The 22,577-nt window shown below is 49.0% G+C and overlaps 1 protein-coding gene across 4 annotated transcripts in view; it reads left to right on the top strand.

Moving 5' to 3' along the window:
* Positions 1 to 904: 904 nt before the first annotated feature.
* Positions 905 to 22,577, top strand: part of RGMA (repulsive guidance molecule BMP co-receptor a) — a 42,852-nt gene continuing 21,179 nt past the window's right edge. Inside the window, exons 1-2 of one of the 4 annotated variants that reach the window (XM_004271668.4) lie at positions 905 to 1,273; positions 19,987 to 20,102. In XM_004271668.4, coding sequence (XP_004271716.1) covers positions 1,260 to 1,273; positions 19,987 to 20,102 — 130 coding nt within the window. In that variant the 5' untranslated portion in view covers positions 905 to 1,259. Of the gene's footprint in view, positions 1,274 to 19,475; positions 19,822 to 19,986; positions 20,103 to 21,265; positions 21,328 to 22,577 lie in introns of those variants that run through there. The other 3 variants (XM_033431475.2, XM_033431476.2, XM_049705586.1) reach the window with 3 other exon arrangements.

Raw genomic sequence — 22,577 nt, 5'->3', positions numbered from 1 at the left:
GCAATGCTAATTTAGGCGTGAGCTGTGTGTTCAGGCTGACTTCATGCCCCGGCTAGAGTTTCAGATTTGCACAGGGCGATTGGGTGGCTCTTTGCTGTTTCACTGCAAAGATCTTTCCCTGGACTCCGGAAGCCTCTGGGGAATTTACCGCGGCCGAAGTGGCCGTGTTCTCGCCAGTGTGTGCATGCGCGCTGCATGGCGAAACATTCTTTTGAAAAGTCCGTGAAAATCCACTCGCAATCCGTGCGTGTGCACGTAAAATCGCAGAGCAAGGACTGGAAAGACCCGCGGTGGAGCACACCCTGACCCGAGGTTACTTCTGGGGAGCCGCAGTCATGGGGAGGGGATGTGATATGGTCTTCTTTTTACTCTAGATATGCCTGAGCTTTGTAAAATTGTACACAAGAACGTATTCGCGTATTACACATTTAATACATTTATGTTCATTTTTTAAAAGAAGATTCTTAAACAAACAAACATCTCAGTACAACAAAGGTGCATCGCTGCAGAGAGCAGCAGCGTTTCTCGTGGATGTGACTGTCTATTCCAGAAACCTCAGAGTAACACCCCGCGCCCGCCCACCCTTGGACCATCATGGAACTGATGATGGAAACGTACTCTCCAGGACATCCCAGCGGGAGATTAGGAAAGTTGGAGGCGCCTCGCGGGTCGCCGCACTTGCCGCCCGCGCCCCCCTAACCCTGCGTTTAGGGAAGTCTTGACTTTGCAGCTTGCGTACCCCACCGCCGCACTGGTGCTGATGCGTGAAGGTGCTGCCGCGGCGGGCGGGGCAATCCAAGCCCGCACCCCCACCTCCTCTCCCGCCCCCTCCCCGCCGGCCCCGCCCGCCTCGCCCCCAGCCTGCGCCCCGGGCGGCCGGCCCGCCCCTTCCCCTCCGCGCGCAAACGAACCTCTCGACGCCGCGTTCCGCGGCTGCCGGCTGGGGCCGGGCGAGGGAGGGGGCTAGCCCGAACAGCCTGACTCTGCAGTAGTCTCCGGAGCGCGGGCTGCGCCGCCCGAGCCGCTAGGCTGGGGAAGCACTAGCCGTTTGCTCACGGGCCGGCTCCTCCAGGCGCTCGCAGGCATGCAGCCCGGGAGCAGGCGGCGCGCCCCGGGCCGCTGCTGAGCCGGCCCGGGCGGCGGGGACCATCGCCTGCCGAACCCCTCCCACCTTGCCCCGGGGCCGACGAGCGGCTCCCCGGCACCCCCTCTTCGCCCGCAGCCCCGCCAGCGCCACCCTCCGCGGGCTGCAGGGGCTCATGCAGCCGCCAAGGTAAGCGCGGGCTGGGAGCGAGACGGACCCGGCTCTTGACATCCCGGAGGTGCCGCCACCACTTGCTCGGGGCACGACACCGCTGTGGTCCTCCCCAACCCTGCGTCTCATCTTGCTCCCATCTTGCCCAGATTTGGAGCTTTGCTGCGCCTCGATCCCTTTAGCTCTTGGCAGCAGTAAAGTTTTTGTGGTTTGGTATTTGCTCTTTTTTCCTAAAATGCTCTCCCCGGGCAGCCGGCAGCGCGCGTGGTTGGGCAGAGCCGGCGAACGTCTGTACCACTGTGCGCGTGCTGGGAGCTCCCTTTCTCCCGCGCGGCCGTTGCAATCGGCCCGCGGAGCCTGGGACTGAGCGTGCCACCCGGCTGTCCAGCCGTGAACCCCATTGGCACGACTCGCCCGGCCCCCTCCTCCTGCTCTGCGCCCGGCTGCCTAACCAGCTGCAGAGTCGCGGCTGGAGCGCCTGCCCCGGGGGGCGTCGACGCGGCGCACTGTCTGAGCTCGGGTCCGAGCGGTCCTTCGCCTGGGAGGGCAGGTGCGCAGGAAGGTGAGGGGCTTGGGGTGAGTGTTTAAAGGGATAGGATCCCCGAGTGGCCCTGACGTTCCTAAGTGGACAGGTGGGCCCGGCGGCCCGGGCACAGCGACGGCTGCGCGCGTGGCCCGAGCCGTGGCTCATCCCAGGGAACGAGTGGGGCAGGGGAACAGGTGTATTTAGGGGGAGGGCCGATGTGGGGGACGCTCGGATGCAATTCTTGATTGCATAAGATTTGCTCGGAGGTAGAATCAATTCCCCCAAATTGAGTTTTTTAATGGGAGCCTGCGAGCTGCTGTTATGTGGTGTGGTTTCGGAAGGCGTTAGATTGTATTTATTTTATAAATCGGATGTCTTGCGATCGGATTAGGGGAAATCGCGCCATCTAGCGGAAATGGTACGCTGCGCGTTTCTTTTAGGCCGAGAAGTTGGATGTTCTCGAAGTAGGAGATTCCGGCGCGTGGCGTGGAGGCAGGAACCAGCAGGCGAGTCCTGGGATGAGTATTTCTAGGTGTATTTACAGTCCGGCTGAGCGGGAGCTCAGCGACGCCCCCAGCTCCGCACGCCGAGCTCAAGGGCCAGAATTGCAGCTCGTACTGAGTGGCAGGTTGTCACCTCGAGGAGATCGTCACCTTCTCCTTCTGGCTTGAGGGTCCTCTAGCAAGAACATAACGCAAAATGTTGCCTGCCGGTGAGTCTGTGCCTGTTCTCTGGGCATCTGTCCCAGAAATCGGAAAAACCTATGCACGGACCGTGGTCTTCTCCCGTGTATCACAGATGAGTGATTTTTCAGGCGAATCTTGAGCCGTAACCCCTAGAAAAGAGATTGGCTGTGCTCTAAAGGGCAGCTGAAGGAGAGAATTGGTAAAGAGTCTGGTGCAGATCTGTACAGGAAAGGTATAATATACCAAAATGGCATTTTTTTTTTACACAAAGAAGAGGCTTCCTGCTGTTCCATTACCACAGCGAGTGACAAGCAGGCCTCCTTTATGAGAGGGACATGACCTCCAGTTAGCAACTGGGGCGGACTTTGCTGGACAGCCAGCTGAGCCGACAAAGACTGTGGGTGGGGCTCCCTGTCTTTGGTGCCTGGTTTTTGCTGCCACCTTCCAGGCCAGATGATATTAGCACTGAGCTGGACTCTCCCTGTTCTGCTTCCTTGTAGAGCAGTGTGGTGTTCTCCTTGTGGGGAGGACCCTTGCCCCCTTAAGATCCTCTGAGCTGTGGTGGTGGTGAGGGAGGTCCCAGCCTCCTTTTTTCAATAGCACTGCTCCCATCATTTCCCTCCCAGGTGACAGGTGCTTATGCTCTGAATAGACATATGGAGTGGTGAGTGGCTTATCTGCTCACTCCCCACGCTATCTCAAACTGCCTCGCCGTTTGCAGGTGTTTATTTAATAACTAGATTTATGACAGAGAGGGTCTTGCAGTAACCTGGCATCTTATTCAAAGAGGGCTTCTCTGACCTTTGCTAAGAAACCTCTGTCTGCTTTCTTTCCTTACAAACCTCTCCAAGGCGTGACTCGCTCCATCCCCAGTGGGTGTAATAGTACAGAATGGAGGATGAGAAGCTCCTGGTTAATATGACCCTTGACTTGGCTCTTCACCCGCCCTGTGGGAGCCCAGTACAGGAATTCTTAGATGAGGAGACGCAAAATAAAATGAATAGGTAGTCAGCATGCCTAACATTGGGACAGGGAGTTTTTCAAGTCCCTCTCACAGTGATGCTCGCTGCTTCTAGGAAGCAAGCAGGAAGAGGTGCTGGCATGTCCACTGCTCAGAAGAGGAAACTGATGCCCAGAGAGGTGCAGAGGAATAGCCAAGGTTCTGTGAGTTTAAAGTGCTTTTTTCCCTACAGCCTTGCTACCAAATGAATTAAGCTCAAGCACTTGGTTTTACCAAGTATGGCCCCCAAATAGGGCATGCCATAGGAGATATGTTCACCTATCTCTCCAGAAGCCTGCCATCCAGAAAAAGAGACAGGATATACCCAGATGAAACTGATCATAAACAAAGTTCAGGCTTATTGGAATCTGTTATTTCTGTGAGACAAGGAGGCACTCCTACTTAAAGATCACTGTTCTAGAACTTGACTTACAACCTCCCAAGTGTAAGTTCAAACCACGTTGATGTGTCTGCAGTGTTCCTGTGGCTCTCTGGAGAATGGCTTTGCTTTTCAAACAACATTCATTGTTTATCCATTCAGCAAACATAACATAGACTTAACTTGAAGGAGACCCAGGCTTTCTCACCTGTGGTATCCAGCCCCATTCAGATGACAGGCTTCTCTTTTTCTTATTTTGACTGAATGACACCACAATTTCAGCTTCTCTTCCCTTAGCAACAGAGCTCTGAAGAGCAATGAACAGGGCAATGGAAAAAATGAAGAACTGTCTTGCCCAGGTGTGCAGACAAGGTCAGGCAGAAGTCAGTTTCCTTGGTGACAAATGAACATCTTTTAAAACGATGCCAGTTTCTTAGCCAGGTCTGACCTATGAGTAGAAAATGCTGTATCACACTAGAGCCTCTGGGTCAGGAGGCAAGAATACCCACTGAGGTGTGAAACTTCATAATCTGTGGGCAAGAGGAAGAAGAAATTTTGAGATTTGGGCAGAAATCAGAAAAAATGGTAAATGCAAGTACCTTTTATAGCCCCATTTGAAAGATTTAAAGTCACTGCTACTTGACAAACATAAATACGCATTATGTACCTTATAAGATTACTATATCCAGATTACTACTGTAAAAAATTAAAGTGTAGCAGGCACTGTTTTTGTGGAAAATAATGACAAAATTGCCGGTTGAGTTTACTTCTCATTTTTCAACTGTTTGTTTAAAGCAACATTCCAAGATGGAGAACTTTCAGGAATCAGGACCCTGGGTTTGCCAGAGTCTGAAAATCTGGCAGAAACTTGAAAACAAAAGATTCTGTCAACAATCTGGTAAAACAAGACCAATCCTTACAGATTCTGTGTCCTCCACAGGGCATAACAGAGATGAGTGGGTATGAGTACCAGTGCCCTAAAACTTGTTGATTGATATCTCACTAGGGTATCATTTAGTAGTTACCATCCGATGTGGTTTCCACTTCTGTTTTATTTTTTTGTCTTTGGAGATGCTCCGAGCTCAAGGTCTCTGCAGCAGCTTGCCCTGGCTGACAACAGCGATCTGTCCTGGTTCCTGATGATACCCACTCTATATCTGCCCTTGTGAGCAGAGATATTCTCCCTCAGTCCTCAGCAAGAGGCTCGGTACCATTACTTATTCTTTTTTTTATTGAAGCGTAGTTGATATACCACATTATATAGGTTACAGGTGTACAATATAGTGATTCACAATTTTTAAAGGTTTTACTCCATTTATAGTTACTATAAAATATCGGCTATATTCCCCATGTTGTACAATATATCCTTGTAGCTTATTTTATACGTAATAGTTGACATGTCTTAATCCCTTATGCCTGTATTGCCCCTCCCCACTTCCCTCTCCCCTCTGGTAACCACTAGTTTGTTCTCTATATCTGGGAGTCTACTTCTTTTTTGTTATATTCACTGGTTTGTTGTGTTTTTTAGGTTCCACATATAGGTGATAGCACACAGTATTTGTTCTTTGCTGTCTGACTTATTTTGCTTAGTATAATGCCCTCCAAGTCCATCGATGTTGCTGCAAATGGCAAAATTCCATTCTTTTTTATGACTGAGTAGTATTCCAGCATGTATATATATCACACCTATGGTTGCTTCCATATCTTGGCAGTTGTAAATTGTAAATAATGCTGCTATGAACATGGGGATGCACATGTCTTTTAGAATCGGTGTTTCTGTTTTTTTTCAAGTATATGCCCAGGAGTGGAATTGCTGGGTCGTATGGTAGTTGTATTTTTAGTTTTTTGAGAAATCTCCCATTACTTCTTCTTAGCACACGTATTCTTCTTGAAGGTGGATGCGAACAATTTTTCGTCCTCTTTAGGAGTTTTCTCCTTGATGACTTCTTTAAACGAGACCAGGTGGAAACATAGGAACACACAAAGACTGACCCATAATGGCTTCCTAAACATCCGTCATGGTATGAGCCTTGTCGGTTACAATGTGAACACTCCACCTGAGAATTCAGTCTCCTGACAGACTTTTTAATACATTTCCCAATTGATCTGGACCACAGTGTGTATTTTCCTCCAGGTTCGCTATTTAAAATCCATGATATCTAGTTGTTCAAGGTGCTTTCACCGTTTTATCCTCTTCATCAAAGTCCAATCCGCTTGTGAGACTACCACATCTTCCTGGTTACCCCTTGCAGGAATGCATTTACCTGGCTGTCAAAGAGGCTAGCTCAGGAAACATCTGCTGGGCCATCGCAGTGACTTGGAAATTTGCTGCCAGTGTGCATTTTGGGCCCCAGAATAGAATAGAATAGAATAAAATAGAATAGATGACTCTTACAAGAACAAGTCCCTTGGACTGCTGAGGGTGCAGCTAAGCTACCCCATGGTATTGCTGCCTCTGCGTCCATTTTGTTTGGCCAAGTGACCTGTGAGGACCTTAAATTGACACCAGCCCCCTCATACAAGTGCATGCGCTAGGTAGCAGCCAGCCCTCATGACCCACGGTCTCCCCTCCTCCCCAGGGCCTACCCCTTGTGCACCCGTCAGCTAAGATCCCCATCAGGCTCACCGAAAGCTCACTCTTTTGGTTTGAATTGACCTATCTGGCCTTAGCTCAGGAACCCCAAAGCACTCTGCCCACAGACCCTAATCAAGACATGTGCCACAGGGCTTCCCTGGTGGCGCAGTGGTTGAGAGTCCGCCTGCCGATGCAGGGGACACGGGTTCATGCCCTGGTCCGGGAGGATCCCACATGCCGCGGAGAGGCTGGGCCTGTGAGCCATGGCCGCTGAGCCTGCGCGTCCGGAGCCTGTGCTCCGCAACGGGAGAGGCCACAACAGTGAGAGGCCCGTGTACCACACACACAAAAAAAGACATGTGCCCCAGGTCCTGTTTTCTGTTTGCACTGGGCCTTGACTTCCCCATGTGGCCCCTAGAAGTGCACCAGGTACTTCCTCCAGGACCTGTGAGTAATGAACTTCCCTATTTCAGTTTCTCTCGTGGTCTGTAGTTGAACCCTGGCTCACCATCCAGCACCTTGTGGTCCACTTGACAAGTGTGAATGTGACAGGTTCATAACAGAAGAGCACGTGGAAATGCATATTTCATTCACAGAATCGTAAAAACTACCAGCTTTCTTCAAAACAATTGGTACCTTGAAAAGGGTAAGAATTAATTGGAAAGAATAAGAATTAATGTTTGTTTGGAAGTTTTGGTATATAACTTTCATTTACATTTAATTTAATATCCTTCATGGAAAGAGGTAGAATATAAATAATAAATAGATTTTTAATACAATTGCACTTTCTCAGATGGGCTTCCATTTATGCAAGCAAAAAGAAATGTAGAGCTTATGGGTGTTCCCTGGTGGTCTTGTGGTTAGGATTCAGGACTTTCACTGCCGTGGTCTGGGTTCAGTCCCTGGTCGGGGAACTGAGATCCCGCAAGCTGTGTGGTATGGCCAAAATAAAAAATAGAGAGAGAGAGAGCTTTGAGTGCAGACTCACCTGTAGACGTGATGAGGCTCATGAGGGCTTCCCCTCACAGGTCCAGACCTGCTAATGACCCCTCACTCCTAAGGTTGGTAGGTCATTCTGCCCCAGAGCAAGGGATTCGTGGGAGTTTAATTTGTGTTGTTTTACATCAGTCAGTGCAGCTAAAATAGTTTGAAATTCAGATTTCGGAATACTGATTTCAAAGTGCTTCCCTTGCTATCCTGAGGCATACTTGTTTTTGTATCCTTGGGTATCTCAAGATCGTATGGTAAGGAAAAGCTAGACGCCACCCTCTTCAATGCTGTGAGGGTTTACATTGCTTTTATTTTTCTCTGCTAAGAGCATTTTGAGAAAGGAGATCCCTAAACTCCAAGCATCTGATTTCTTCATGAGCAAGTGGACGCTATTGGCAGAGTCTACTGACTTCAGGGGTTCATTGGTAGGGAGCATACTGCTCCCTACATACACACACCTGGGCCAAGAGTCAACGAGGGCAAAGCAAACCCAAGCCAAAACGGCACCCAAACCAAGATGGCACGTAAGTCCTCCCTTTCTGGGTCAATGAGCAATCTCTAGGGGTGGAAGCCCATCTGGCTTTGAATTTAATTAAGACATGCTCTGAATAGCTTGAGGTCTGAACGGACTGCGGTGAATTGATACTGTAGATAGATTTACCTAAACATCTTGTTGTGTTATATTTACCTGTCACTCAGAGGCTATTAAGTCAGGTAAGCACTCTATGAAACCTTGACCTAAAGATACCATTTAACATCCAAAAGAAAGAAGAAGAATCTATAAGTATTTCAACTTCATAAGTTTTTAGGGGGGTAGGGGAGATGGTTCAGGAAAATTTTTCTTTCCTTAAAACATTTTAATATTTTTGTTTGTTTATGGAAAACAGTGTATCTCTAAACATGCTCACATCTCTAATGAATGACCCATCATTATACATATGGAGCATAACAGGAAAAAGTAAACCCCAGTGAAGATGAGAAGTAGCTGTGATTTGGTGGGAAATACATTGGACTTGGCATCACAAGGCCTGGTTTTGAGCCTCTCTCTGCCATTTATATTCTTGGTGACCTTGGACAAGTCACATAATCTCCCTGAGTCTCAGTCTCCTCATTTTGAATTGGAGACAGCTGTGCCCGTCCCATAGTTGAGACCACCCTACAGTTACGTGGGAGACTTTGTCTTATAGTGGTTGATCAATAAAACTTGAGTATAACTGATCATGCACTTAGAACCCACCCAGAAGTCAAAGTTATCTAAAAGTCCTTGGGCACTAATTCGAAAAGATACGTGCACCCCAGTATTCATAGCAGCGCTACTTAAAATTGCCAAGATGTGGAAACAACCTAAGTGTCCATCAACAGATGAATGCATAGAGAAGACATGTCATATAGATAGATAGATAGATAGATAGATAGATAGATTAGGTATAGAGATATATATACACACACACTGACATATACATACACACAATGGAATATTAGTCAGCCATAAACAAAGAATGGAATTTTGTCATTTACAGCAACATGGATGGACTTGGAGGGCATTGTGCTAAGTGAAATACGTCAGACAGAGAAAGACAAATACTGTATGATATCACTTATATGTGGAATTTAAAAAAATACAACGAACTAGTGAATATAACAAAATAAAAAGAAGCAGACTCACAGGTATAGAGAACAAACCTGTGGTTACCAGTGGGGAGGGGCTGGCAATACAGAGCTGGTGGAGTGGGAGACACAAACTATCGGGTATAAGATAGGCTACAAGGATGTATTGTACAACATGGGGAATACAGCCGATATTTTGTAATAATTGTAAATGGAGTGTAACCTTTAAAAATTGTATTAATATTTTTTTAATATTTTTAAATTTAAAAAATTAAATAAAAGTCCTTGGGGAACGCTACAGATTTCCCCACCGTCCCCACGCATACAAAGGCTGTAGCAGAATCAGGTACATAGTAGATACTTTGTTACAATCAAAACAATGGTTCTTATCCATGATATAAAACTAACATTGGCAACTACTTATCAACACTTACTCTATGCCAGGCATCTGCTCTAAATTTTCTATTATTGTGTTAACTCATTTAATCCTCACAATAATCCTCTGAGGGAGCCAGAGTCTATCCCCATTTTTCAGATGAGATAACTGAGGTTTAGACAGTCTGTTCAGACTGCATGTTCTTGGCCAGCATGCCATATTGCCTCTGTAATGTAAAAGTGCAGACATTCCCTCAGCCTCCAACAAATTGAAAAAAAGAATACCATCGTGGTAGAGGATAATGTCACATAAGCAACACATTTGTTCTTTCTCGATTGGCACCCTTCCCCACCGCCCATCAGCTGGGGATCTTCTTTATTTCAGCTTTGCATTAGCCATTCTAAACAATTTTGAATTTGATGAATAACTTGGTCCTCTGTTCCTATTGCTAAATGTCTGTGGTATTTGTGCTCGGCACCAACTTGTTCATTAATCCAAATACTGTGGCCTTCTGCTGGTTGGGAGAGAGACGCAGACTCGCTGATCAATTCAAATAGTTGCCATTTGGTGGATAAATGGGTCCAAGTTGGTTCTTCTCCCAAGAACTTACTGGAATGGGGAGAAGTAGACACTGGGTGGTCTGTCCTCCCTCACAGGAACCTGGTGCATCTCAGTATGGGTACCCAGAAGTTGCTTTAAAACAAGAGGTTACTAAATGTTTACAAGGTGTGGTTTCAGGTGTACAGTAGTATTGCTGGGTATGACTGCTGAAGAATTTCATGCTGACACTAAAACATAGAAGTGTCACTTTTCAAATAACATTTCCTACTTGCTCAGCAACATTTCGCTTGGGAGAACCCAGAAATGTTCCAGATGAGGCCCCAGGATGGGTCCTCAGAGTCAGGTATGGGCAAGGCCAGTTAGTTACAAAGCCAACACTAGTTCACTGAATTCCTAGAGATACCAGACCGTGAAGCTGGGAGACCACCCCGCCCCCGGGGGGGGGGGGGCGGTGGGATGTGGTGGGCAGCCAGGCCACGATTCTGCAGATTGAGAGCCTGCGGGTCCAAAGGTAGGAAAGGACAGGGACCACACAGCTAGAGTTAGAACTGCTCCAAATCCCAGGTCTCTCTCTTTCCCCACATCCACTGCAGTGTCTAAAAACTCTCAATCTCAACACCGACAATGAAGCAATTCACAAATACTATCACTTTCGTACTGGGCTTTGTAGGCAGAAGAATTTGCAACTGTAGACCAGCTAGTAGGTGTGCACTGGAGTCACAGACAAGAGCTCAAGAGGAAAGTGAGGAAGACTTTCATACATGAAACTCCAGCTATGTACTAGCTTATAATCCCAGTTAGCAAGAAAGGGGAGAGATATCAAAAGAATAAATGAGGCTGCCCCAGGAGCTTACTGAGAATCTCAGAGGTCAAGAAGGAGAGGAGCGAAGGACGGAAGGAGGGGCTTAAATTATGGAAATGTGACCTCAGAAACTGTTAGCGTGTCATCAGGAGGGCTCCAACCCAGCCTGGGCTGAGGCTGGGGGACCTCAAAGGGAGTCCTTCCTTCTGTTCTGAGTAAGAGGATGAGTACAGAGATGCACGAGGGTCAGTGGAGGCAGAGAGAAGACCAAACATCCCCATGCCTGGGAAGGAGTTAGTGAGCTCATCAGAGGTGGTGTGACAGCTGGGAGTCACCCAGACCTGCCCAAACCCCACTCTGCCACCAAGCCAGCTGGGTCACCTCAGGCAGGTTACTTGCCTTTTGCAGTGTAAGTTGGGGTAAATGAGGGTTGTCTGACTTATGGATGAGAGAAGAGAGAAGACGTGTTTTCGAAGGAGAATTGAAGTCCGGGAAGAGAAGAGGATGTAGTTTTAAAAGGCATTTGGCATTCCTCATATGGACTATTTTATTTTATTTATTTATTTTTATTTATTTATTATTTTTAAGTGAAGTATAGTTGATGTATGATATTATATGTTACAGGTGTACAATATAGGGATTCATAATTTTTACAAGTTATACTCCATTTATTGTTATTACAAAATATTGACTATATCCCCCTTGTACAGTATATCCTTGTAGCTTATTTTGTACTTAATAGTTTGCACTTCTTAATCCCCTACCCCTATATTTCCTCTCCACCCTTCCCTCTCCTCACTGGTGACCCCTAGTTCTCTGTACCTTTGAGTCTGCTTCTTTTTTCACATGGACTGTTTTATATTTAAGTCTACCTCTACATACGTACATCCCCTTTGACTCTTCTTGGAGTCCTCAGCTCCTGACATAATGGAGGGACTCATAGGGCTATTTCGCTGAAAGTCAGAATAAAAAAGGAAATACCCACTGGGGAGGGAGCAGTTGAGGGCTTGCTAATACTTTTTGGTAAAATGGTAGCTAGCTACATAGATAAATAGGTTGATTGATTGATTGGTTGATTTTTATGTGTGCTTATGTGCATATGGAAATATCTAGAAAGATGCACATGAAACTGTTGATAGTTATGGCCTCCAGGGATAGTCAGCTGATTTCATTTAACAGGAAATTGATTTTTGAACATGTGTGTATATTACTGTTTCAATTTCTTGAAATAAATTTGATGTTAGATTGAAGGAAACGGAAAGTCCAGAAAATTTGTTCTCCTAGCATTTTCTTTTTTTAAAAAATCCCTTTTATATCTTTCCAGCATCATGCATATGCCCATGCCTACCAAGCAGGGGTGTGCTCTGGAAGCTTCTGAGGTGGACACTCCATGCTGATGTCCCATGCCAACCTGGTCCTCCAAAGTGGACCCCTGAGCAGGGATGTTGCTACCCCACGGAGCAGTCTGATGTGATTTGTCCACAAGGTGGAATTTTGACAGATGTGTACCAGACAGTATGAGACCAGTGGTGACACAGTTGTCACCAGATCTGGTACTAATGAAGTCTTGCTTTGCAGTCAGTGGTCAAGTTCGTTAAAGAAGGTACTGACAAAGACCCCCCATTCTAAAAGATTCTTCAGCCTGGTAAAGTCCCAAGTTAATTTGAGGCAACAGGGATGGGGAATAAACGTGGGGCTCCTGAGACACCACACAGTCACCCCTCTCAGAGTCCTCAGAACTAGAATTATTTGTCTCCACATCTGCCTGCGCCCCTGGGCTTCCTGGGGTTGGGGGGCAAACTGTCTGCTGCTTATCCGAAAACTCCCAAAACTCACTCAGAGCCTAATACTCAGTGAATGCTTGTTGAATGAATGAAACAGAAAAACAAATAAATTAAAAGAATCTGCCTTGCATGTGCAAGTGGGGCCGGGGGGCGGGTGGGGGGAGGTCGGTGGGGGGGGGATCTTAGTAACCTGATCACAGACATTAAAAGTCATGTCCAAGAGCAAATAAAATCTGCTAATGTTTTAAATCCATTGAGAGAGTTCGAAGAGAAAGTGACATATCTCTTCAGTTTCTGAAGAGCTGTTGGAATGTCAGGGAAATGTGTGTTTCAAAAAACCATTAAAATATTGGAATAAAATCTGTATGTTTTAATTGCTAAGAATAAGCGTCCCTCAGGGTGAGGGACAGAGCTCATAAGCCACGGAAGTAGTGTGCACACACAGAGAAAGTAAAGCTACAGCAAACAGACAAAACCAAGATAAGCCAAAGTGGGAACACATTGGACGGCTTTCCGAAATCAACAGTAAAGAGGTTCCTTGATGCCAGAGTAAGGACAGTGAGACCCAAAAATGCTTTGGAAGAAGAGAAGCAGGGAGATTCCTAAATTGTCATGGAAACAAATAAGTCAAGGACAGCCTGTGGCCCTCTACCCCAGGAACGTCTGGAGAGAAGGGAGCAATGGCAATTAAAAATGGCAGTCATATCCTTGTGGCCAAAATATCCAACTTTCCTTCCACACCTGGCCTGCACCCAAGGGCGTACATGCTGGGCCCCCTGCCCACAAAGGAAGCCCACCTATCCAGGAAGGGTCACTTTTAATAACCACTTTGTGGAATAGATACTAAAAAAGTAGTATCAGCAAGCGTTTTGTAAAGTCCTAATTAACTGGCCAAAGCACAACACGCTTTCTGAAAAGAGAACATGAAACTGGACCAATCTGTTAGCATTCCTTGAGGAGGTAGAAACAGGTCTGGAGAAACCCAGGGATGAATTATGTTTAAACGTTCAAAATTCCTTCTGACAAAGTTCCACTCCAAAGGTCATTTCCAATAGTAAATTCCTCCAAAACATAAAGGGAAATCTCCATGGATCGGAATTGTCCTTAGAGACAGGAAAAAAAAGAGGATAAACAGGTACTTTTCTAGATGAAGAATTATAAACAGTGGGGATCCCCAAGGATCACTGGTGCTCCCAGACTTTGTTTAAACGTCCATAGATCATCTGGAGGAATGACTGGTTCCAGGCCTGCAGATGAAATGGTTCCAGGCTCTCCAGAGAGATGGCAAACAAATGGTGATTAACTGCAGGACCAGTTTATGAGTTTGCAAGAAGATACATATTAAGCTTTTGCAGGGGCAAGCCTCAGTTAATACATTTAGGAAAACAACCCAAATTACAAAAATAACGGACTGTGTCCAGTCTGTTTATAGCCCCCAAGGGATCTTGGGGGTCTTTGCAAAATGTTTGTTTGCCCAAGACTGTGCAGGACCAAGCGTTCAGAAATGGTATTGGAAACTAAGCCAAAAATAGTCTTCTCCCTGGGCTCTACCCAAACCTGGCAGTTTTATGACCTTCTCCTAGAAAAATGTCTCAAAACTGTAGAAAGGTGAGTAATCACCCAGGCAGAAGGCTTTCCTGAGAAGCTGGGCTGCTTTGTTCTTTAAGGACGTCAGTGTGGAAAGATGAAGCCAGAAAGGTGATATGATCAAAGTCTATAAAACCTTAAAGGTTATGCAGAGATTGAGCAGCTCTGGTTCATCAAATCTGAGATGGACAGACCCAGTGTAGCCCTTGAAGTTTGAAAGAGGATTTTGAGGGACAAATTACAAAGAAGGATTGGGTCCCACTCTGAGTTGTCAATGAAGCAACTGAGTTCCTCAAAATGTGGTATAGGGCAAAATTTTTTCAAAGGTGGAGAGTGGAGGGGATGGGAGTAGGCTCAAGAAATGTTGCCAGTGAATGGATAATGGATTAAGGGCCATCAACAACACATCCCTGCACTTCTGAGGATGGCTCAAATACTTCTTGGGACCAGTTGGACCTTAGCTTCCTCCTGATTGGTCAAGAATCTGTGCGTAGATGTGAGAGGAACCAAAATCAAACCAGTTTCAGCAAAACAAGGACTTTGTTGGCTCCCATAGCTGGAGCAGGTCCTCATGAAGCTCCGAGGAGCTAAGAAGGAGCTTCAGGGAGAATCATGTGCTGAAGAGTGGCATGGGGATGGTTAGTCCTGAAAATCGCCATCGGTCCCTGAAAAACTCACCAGACACAATGCAATTTTAGTATAAACAGTATGCCAACTCTGCAAACACAGCTTCAACCCACAACACTCATCAATACTCACCTTCCCGTCAGATTACTATCCCCAGACCCATCCTATGGAGGAATCAGAGATCAGAACTGGGAGCTCCCTCATGGCAACAGTCACAGGACAGATTCTGATTGGTCATCTTGGGTCATGTGCCAGTCACTGCTTTAATGAAATCAATCATTAGGTTCTCTGTCTCGCCTGGACTTTAAGTCCAAGAGGATAAACTGATTGACTCATCCTGGGTCTTATGTGCACCCACGGTTGATGGAGGGTGATGGAACTTAGAACCTACAAGTCCCTACACATTAGTCACCCAGGAGAGCTGACTAAAAATGCTGATACCCAAGGCTCTACCTCCCGAGATCCAGATTCAGCTGCTCCGAGTGGGGCCTGGGCATTTGTATTATTGTTAAATCCCCCATGATGATCTCCCAAAAGAATATACCCCTCTCCTTTGTGAGGCTTTGGGTGGGGCTCCCAAGTGCTAAAAATGCACACCCTAGCAGAGCATGTGCTGGCCTTTCCCAGGCTTTCCCAGGCTCCTGCTTTCTCTTTCTGCAGCCTCACCTCTTTCTCCTATAGCCATCCTCAAGCTTTTCCAGGTCCTCAGGCAAGCCACACCTTGGTACACGGTTTCTTCAGTGTTCCTTCTACCTGGAAGCCCTGCCCTCCTCCTCCTCCCTTGCCCACCACCTTCCCCTGGCACATTCCCAACTGGGAAAACTTCCCTTCCCACGCTGCACCCCAGGCTGGGCTGGAGGCCCCTGGCGCCCGTGTTCTGTGCCTCTCCGACAGCATCTGTGTTATGCCTTATTGAAAGTGATTGTTAAGTTATCTGTCTTGACTTTAAGCCCAGTGTGGACTTGCACCATTGGAATGAAAGGCACATACAGCACGTCAGGGGTGGGGTTCGGTGTGCTTGGCTCTGCCGTTTATTAGCTGGTAATTGGGTGAGTACTTAAACTCACTCAGCCTCAGTTTCTTCATCTGCAAAATGGGGATAGTAATAGAACCCACCTTAGCTTAAAGTGTCTAGAAATGTAAAGCACTTAGCCAGCACCTGACATAATGTAAGAGCACGCTGAAACATGAGCCATTATTACTATCATTCTTAGTGAAAATGAATCCTTGAAGATACCTCGCAAGATACACCACCCTTTCGGTAAAGCCCTCCCCAGGTAGTTAGTTGTTCACTCCTCACCTCTGTTTTGCCCCTCACCTTCCTCTAATATCTGTTTCTACTAGCAGTTCAAAGATAGGAGTTGTCTTATTGATTTCTTTATACCTCAGGGACTAGCATGTACTAGTCCTAAATATGTATTTATTGACTGATGACTCAGGCCCTGCATTTGAGAACACCCTGTTCATACCCAGAGGCAGGGGAAGCCAGACTCCTTCCCCACCGCTGCCCCTGGGAGGGCTTCAACCTTACGTAAACCTCGCCTTTCAGAAGCTCCCTGCTCCTTCATCACACAACCCCACCCCCCGAAAATGGAGAGGGAGAGATGGGGGGGACGAGGGTTCAGTGGTGGGGCCGCCACAGCCAGGACTGGCGGAAAGGGAACAGGAGCATGGAAAGGTCTCTGCCCCTCCGCCCAGGCTGCATCCAGGGGAAAATGCATAAGTGGTGAGACTCTATAATGAGAGCTGTCAGTCTGAAGTCAGCTACACTTTGCTGTACGCGTGCCTTTCACTGTAGTGGCCTCTCCCGTTGTGGAGCACAGGCTCCGGATGCACAGGCTCCGGATGCGCAGGCTCCGGACGCGCAGACCCAGCCGCTCCACGGCATGTGGGATCTTCCCAGACCGGGGCTCGAACCCGTGTCCCCTGCATCAGCAGGCAGGCTCTCAACCACTGCGCCACCAGGGAAGCCCTGAAGTCAACTACACTTTGATTTAAGTGAGTTTCTATGGCAAATAGAGTGCTGAGTTCCAAAACCCAACATTTCAAGAATTTCTTATTTTTGCAAAGATTTGTGGAGTTGTCAATAAGCTGGTTGGTTTGGCCGGTATAGACAGATTCCTCAAGGTCAACACAACCTCATATTGCTCTATTTGTAGCTGGATTTCTCTTCATAGTCTAAACTGTGTAAAAGCCAAATCTCTACTTCTGTGATGTCCAAATTCAGCCTCATACATTTCTCCTCTGAGAAGGAAGCCCTTTTCGTCCCTTTCCCAAATGATTTGCTTATGCCGTAGGAATTGGATCTCCTCCCAAAATGACAGCCAGTCCCCTGGCCAGAAGGCTGGGGAGCTCCCATGGCCCAGTGCCCCTCCCAGATTGTGCAGGCACACCTCGTTTTATTGTGCTTTGTAGATACTGCTTTTTTTTTTTTTTTTTTTTAATTGAAGGCCTGTGGCAACCCTGTATCCAGTAAGTTTATCCATGCCATGTTCCCAACAGCATTTGCTCACTTTGTGTCTCTGTGTCACATTTGGGCAATTCTCTCAATATTTCAAACTTTTTCTTTATTGTTCTGTCTGTTATGTGATCAGTGATCTTTGATGTTACTCTTGCAAAATGATTTCAGCTCACTGAAGGCTCAGATGATGGTTAGCATTTTTTAGCAATAAAGTTTTTTAAATTAAGGTATGTATACTGTTTTTTAGACATAATGTTATTGCACACTTAACAGACTACAGTATAGTGTAAACATAACTTTGATATGCACTGGGAAGCAAAAAAAAATGCGTGGGACGTGCTTATTGCATTAGTTGCTTTATTGCGGTAGCCTGGAATGGAACCCTCAAGATCTCCAAGGGATGCTTGTATTCAGTTGCAGTCTTGGGGTGACAGTATTATCAGCCTGCCCCTTACAGACAAAGAAACTGAGGTGTAGAGGCTGCAGCCAAAGGTCCACACTCTTGGGCGAGGACAGCACCGGGAGGGCCTGCTTCCAGGCCTTCTGAAGCCTGCACAGCCTCTCTGCTGGATCCTAAGCCACGTTCTACGACCCAGAGATGCTGCAGCTGTGGTGGTGGTGAATTTACAGTCGGGGCTGCTGGGAATGCTAATGGATCCTTTCTCTCTCGTTATCGAGAAGCTTTAGAACTAACTTGTGTGAGGCAGGATCTAGCAAAGGGTGTTCATTGGTGGACCTCAAAGGTGCCTGTGTGCAGTCTGGCTCTGTGCCTGCCTCAGTGTGCCGGGGCTGTCCTGTGATTCTAGAGAATAAATGGTGGATCTGGCTCCTGGATGGGCCAAGCCTGAGGAACGCGAACCGCGATCTGGATTTTGAGGTGGTGGTGGCCTTTCACTGGACAAACCTGTAGCATTTTGCCAACGGGGGCTTAAAATGCATCCCGGTTTGGGGAAATGATAATTAGACAGAGCCTGTTGGACTGAGACCCACTTTTTTTTTTTTTTTTTTTTTTTTTCTGTACGCGGGCCTCTCAGTGTTGTGGCCTCTCCCGTTGCGGAGCACAGGCTCCGGACGCGCAGGCTCAGCGGCCATGGCTCACGGGCCCAGCCGCTCCGCGGCACGTGGGATCTTCCCGGACCGGGGCACGAAGCCGTGTCCCCGGCATCAGCAGGCGGACTCTCAACCACTGCGCCACCAGGGAAGCCCCGTGAGACCCACATTTTTGAGGGAAATACGGTGGCACCCCAAATTGTAAAGCCAGCAGTAGCCATCACAGCATTTTGCCTTAAGGAAACAGCAGCTTGTTTTTGCCCCATGGTGCGGTGCTTGAGGCATTAGTCCCCTTTCGTACTTGTTTTGTGGAAGCCAGATTCAGAAGTATTACTGCTTTGGGTTCCATCTACAGACCTAGGGTCCTCTTCCCCTAGCCCAAAGCTTTCTCCTTCAGAGCTTCACTCCCCTCCCAGCAGGCAGAGTCCTAAATGCAGACGCAGCCCTGCAGCCTCTGTGGCCTTCAGCAAGTGAGGACTGCCATAGTGCTTAAAAGAAACATCTAAATTGGATAAAAACTCAGAATTTTTTCCAAAGAACCAGATGAGTTGGCTTGGAAGTGAGGTGAGGGGGGCCAAAGGAGCAATTGGTTTGACTAAAAACACTTGCTCTGGCGTATTTGTGTTCCATCCAAAAGATGCTTCTCAGGGGAAGTGGCCAGTCTTAAATATCCCAGCAGCGGCAGGAGAGCTGCGGGGCCTAGGGAATCTTGGGGAGGAGACATTTTGCTCTTGGAAAAATAAGTGACCAAGTTAAAGGAAGTCACCACCCTGATGCTCTCCCAAGAGCGGCCTTGGTGGCCTTGCCCTGACGGCGCCGAGCGTCCAGGCCCTGCGCACCGCGGGGCCCGCTGCATCCACACCTCCTGGGGTGGCAGCTGCCCTGCCGCCTCCGTCAGGCTCGCAGGCCCCCGACTCCGGAGCGCGGCCAGTACGAGTACTGGGGCAGCAGCGAGGTGCCTGGAGGGGATGCTGGAGGTGGCCGAACCCAGGAGGGGTGGGTGGCCCGGGGCCAAGGGAGGGGCGGGAGGTAGGGAGGGAGCCTCGAGGTGCTTTAGTGGCCGACATCCACTGGGCCATCCCGCCCAACCCCGGACAACTCGGAAGCGGATTTTTCAGCCTCCTGCACTGGGGACACATCTGAGTGAGAGCAATGAGTCGGGGTGTCGGTGGCGTCTTCGGGACAGCAGTCTAGTTGTAAAGGGATCCTGGGGTTTTTCTCCAAGCTCAGTTTCTACTTGGGTTGGATACGTATAGGGAAGATGGGGGAAGGGGGCGCGGCCGTCCTTGCTCTCTGCCGGCCTTGGCTGTCCCGGGGCATTTGGGCCTTTTCTGCGTGGAAAGCCGCGGGGTTCGGGGAGGCGGGGCGCGCCCACCGTCCTCCAGCCCTGGGTTCCCCAAGTCCCCGCGGCCTGCGCCGCAGCCCGGCCGCCTCGGTCCCCGCCCAGCTCTTCTCCCCCAGCCCCCAGCGGGCCGCGCTGAAACCCGAGCGCGAGGGGGCGGAACGCGAGGCGGCTGGGGCAGCGGGGCCGCGCCGACATTGGAGGCGAACTGGGTGATGGATGGCGAGGGAGGGGCGCGCGGGGAGGGGGGGCGCGCCGGGCGCCCGCGGCCGAGATGGACCGAGCCTACCGGCTCGCTGCTCCCGCCGGCGGAGCGAGGCTGCCCTTTCTCCGCAGCGTGATTTATTTTCTTCTTTTCTTCTGAACTCTTCTTCCAGGGAGAGGCTAGTGGTAACAGGCCGAGCTGGATGGATGGGTATGGGGAGAGGGGCAGGACCTTCAGCCCTGGGATTCTGGCCGACCTTCGCCTTCCTTCTCTGCAGCTTCCCCGCAGGTAAGGCACAGCCCCCGGCCCGGGGACAACCGGCCGGGCGCGCGGGGCCCGCTCCCCGGGTCTCCTCGCAGCGCCGGGCCACAGGTCGGCGAGTCGGAGCTCAAGTTCGCCGGCCCCCCGCCTCCCATTTCCACGCGTCTTTGTTTCTCCCGCGTCCTGCCGAAGGCGCGATGGATGCGGCAGTGGGGACCTGGGGGAACCCCTCCCAGGCTATAATGAAAAAGAGCCAGGCGGGGAGGTCGCAGGCGCCGGGGACGTCTCCCAACTTCCGAGAAAAAGGGGGTACCGGGATGCGCCCCTTAGGGGCCCCCGAAAAGGGGGAGAATGGGAGGCACGGACTCGGAGCAGGGGGCACTTTCTCCAGCTCCTCGCCCAGCAGTTTGCAAACCTGCCGGGTGCCCAGGGGTGGAGCTGGGGGCGCCCCTGAGGTCCCAGGCCTGACCCGGACCGCCCCCTCCCGCGGGACCCCGTCCCTCCCCCTCGCGCTCGCCCAGGCGGGGAAGCCCACGGACTGGGCTTCGAAGGGCCCTTATTCCTGTTTGATAACATTCCGCGTCGCCCCCTGTTTGTTTTTATTGTGTCAGAAAGGGAGAGAATTTCAGAATTAAAGCTGAAAAAGCCCATCTGTTTCCAATGAATCCCCCATAGTTTTTCACAATGTTTTTGGCAGATCGCTGCTTTCAAATTCCTCCGAGCCCGGACCTCTTGTTTTTGTTGGGGGAAGGGAGACCAACTCCACAGAGAAGCATTTGTTCCTTCCCAAACGCTCCAGTTTCTTTACTTTCCCCCCCCCCTTTCGGAGGGGGAGGGGGAAGGCACGAAACTTAAATCCCGGGTCTGTTTTCTTTTTAATGTTTCAAGAAAGTTTATTCCATTTTTGCCATATGCTACTCACAGCCTCGAAATGCCAGTTAAACCCTTTGTACCCATTTTCCCCTTGCTAAAAATACAAATAAACCCGGCGTCACGGGTCAAATGGTCCCCGATGCAAGGCGAGATTTCCCGGCTGTTTCCATTGTGCTGTGGGATGATGCCGAGGTGTCTTTTTTGCAAAAATGAGAGCCTGTTTCGCTCCGCAGGCGGAACGGATCCGCAGCCGCAGCGCTCTACCGAGCTCTGCAAGAAAGGACTTGAGTTAGACCGGGATTGGGTTGTTTTGTTTTGCTCCTCAGCCAGCTGGGTTTCAGGAACTGGCAGAACTGGGCAGTCCGGACTCGGCCTGGCTGTAAGTTGGGGCTCCCGGTGGGAGGACATGCAAGGCAGCTGTAAGGGAGGAGGAATCCGTTTACTTTCCCGCCCCAGCCGTGCTCCGGGGACCCCCAAAACCCACCCGGCCCCGCGCGCCCCAAGGGCGTCCCCGGAGAGTCGCAACCTGCTCGCAGCCCTGGATTCCATTGGGGATGCCCCGGCCAAAGACAAAATGGGGGTGTCAATGCCTTAAAGAGCCTTTAGACCCCGTGCACCCTCGCCCCAGAATATTACAACCTCCATAGAGGGTCAAGCAGCAGGGAGTCCTACTCTCCCTCCCTTTTCTTTTTTTTTTTTAAAGGTAGTTTCCCCACCTATAGAAGGTTCTGGCTGAAAGGCTGATTTGGGTCCTTCCCAAGAACTAAGAAACTAAAATTTGAAATGATCGTCTTCTTAAAAGAAGAAAACCCCCTTTTAGAGATGCAGAAGTTTGTAATGTGTGTGCATCTCGGTTTGGTCCAGATAAAGATCCGGCCCATTGGAAGTTTTATCAGATGGGTTGATAAATGGCTTTTGTCCCTTAGCTGCCATGGGGGATGTGATCTCAGCTTGGAGCTGAAATTGAGAAGGGGGGCTTAGAAGCCCTTAAAACAACACCTTCCTGCTCTTAAAGCGGCAGCACTTGTTAACTTCTTGGGCCGGAGGGAGAGGAAGGGAAGGGCTGGCAGGAAGTACTCAGAGGTAGGAGGGAGCTGTCAGGGCTGGGTGGTGGAGTTTTGCTGTTTTCATTTCTCCATCTTAAAAACTTTATTTTAAAAGTCTCCCCCATCGTCTGAGGAGAGCTGGTGGGTTATAGAATTCATAACCCGAATTCCATCACTTGTTTCCAAGAAGCCCATTTCTTTTTGGCTTCAAGGCTGGTAACTAAAACCTGGCAGATAGAGCAGATAGCTGTTGCACTGTCATGCCAACTGGCTAATGTTTCTTCTAATTTGAGGCCTTGACAGCCGCATTTAGTCAAAATTGCCCACCTTGCTGAAAACTGAGCTTCCAGTATGCCCGCATGAAATAATACACTGGGGGCTCTGAAAACGTGGGTGCTCCAGAAACCTGGGTCAAGAAGACGGTTTCTTTAGAGATGAAGTGGGTCATTTCCACCACAAAGAGGTGGACTGTCGCCAGAGGGGCTGCTTGGGGATCAAGTCAGAGAACCTGCAGGTCTGGTGGGCAGCTGGGTGGGCGTTAGAGGAAAAAAAAAAAAAGAAAGCACTGGAGACAGTCAGGGGC

The sequence above is a fragment of the Orcinus orca genome, chromosome 2, assembly GCF_937001465.1.
Source record: "Orcinus orca chromosome 2, mOrcOrc1.1, whole genome shotgun sequence".
Taxonomy (NCBI): domain Eukaryota; kingdom Metazoa; phylum Chordata; class Mammalia; order Artiodactyla; family Delphinidae; genus Orcinus; species Orcinus orca.
This window is presented reverse-complemented; position numbering and strand designations above follow the sequence as displayed.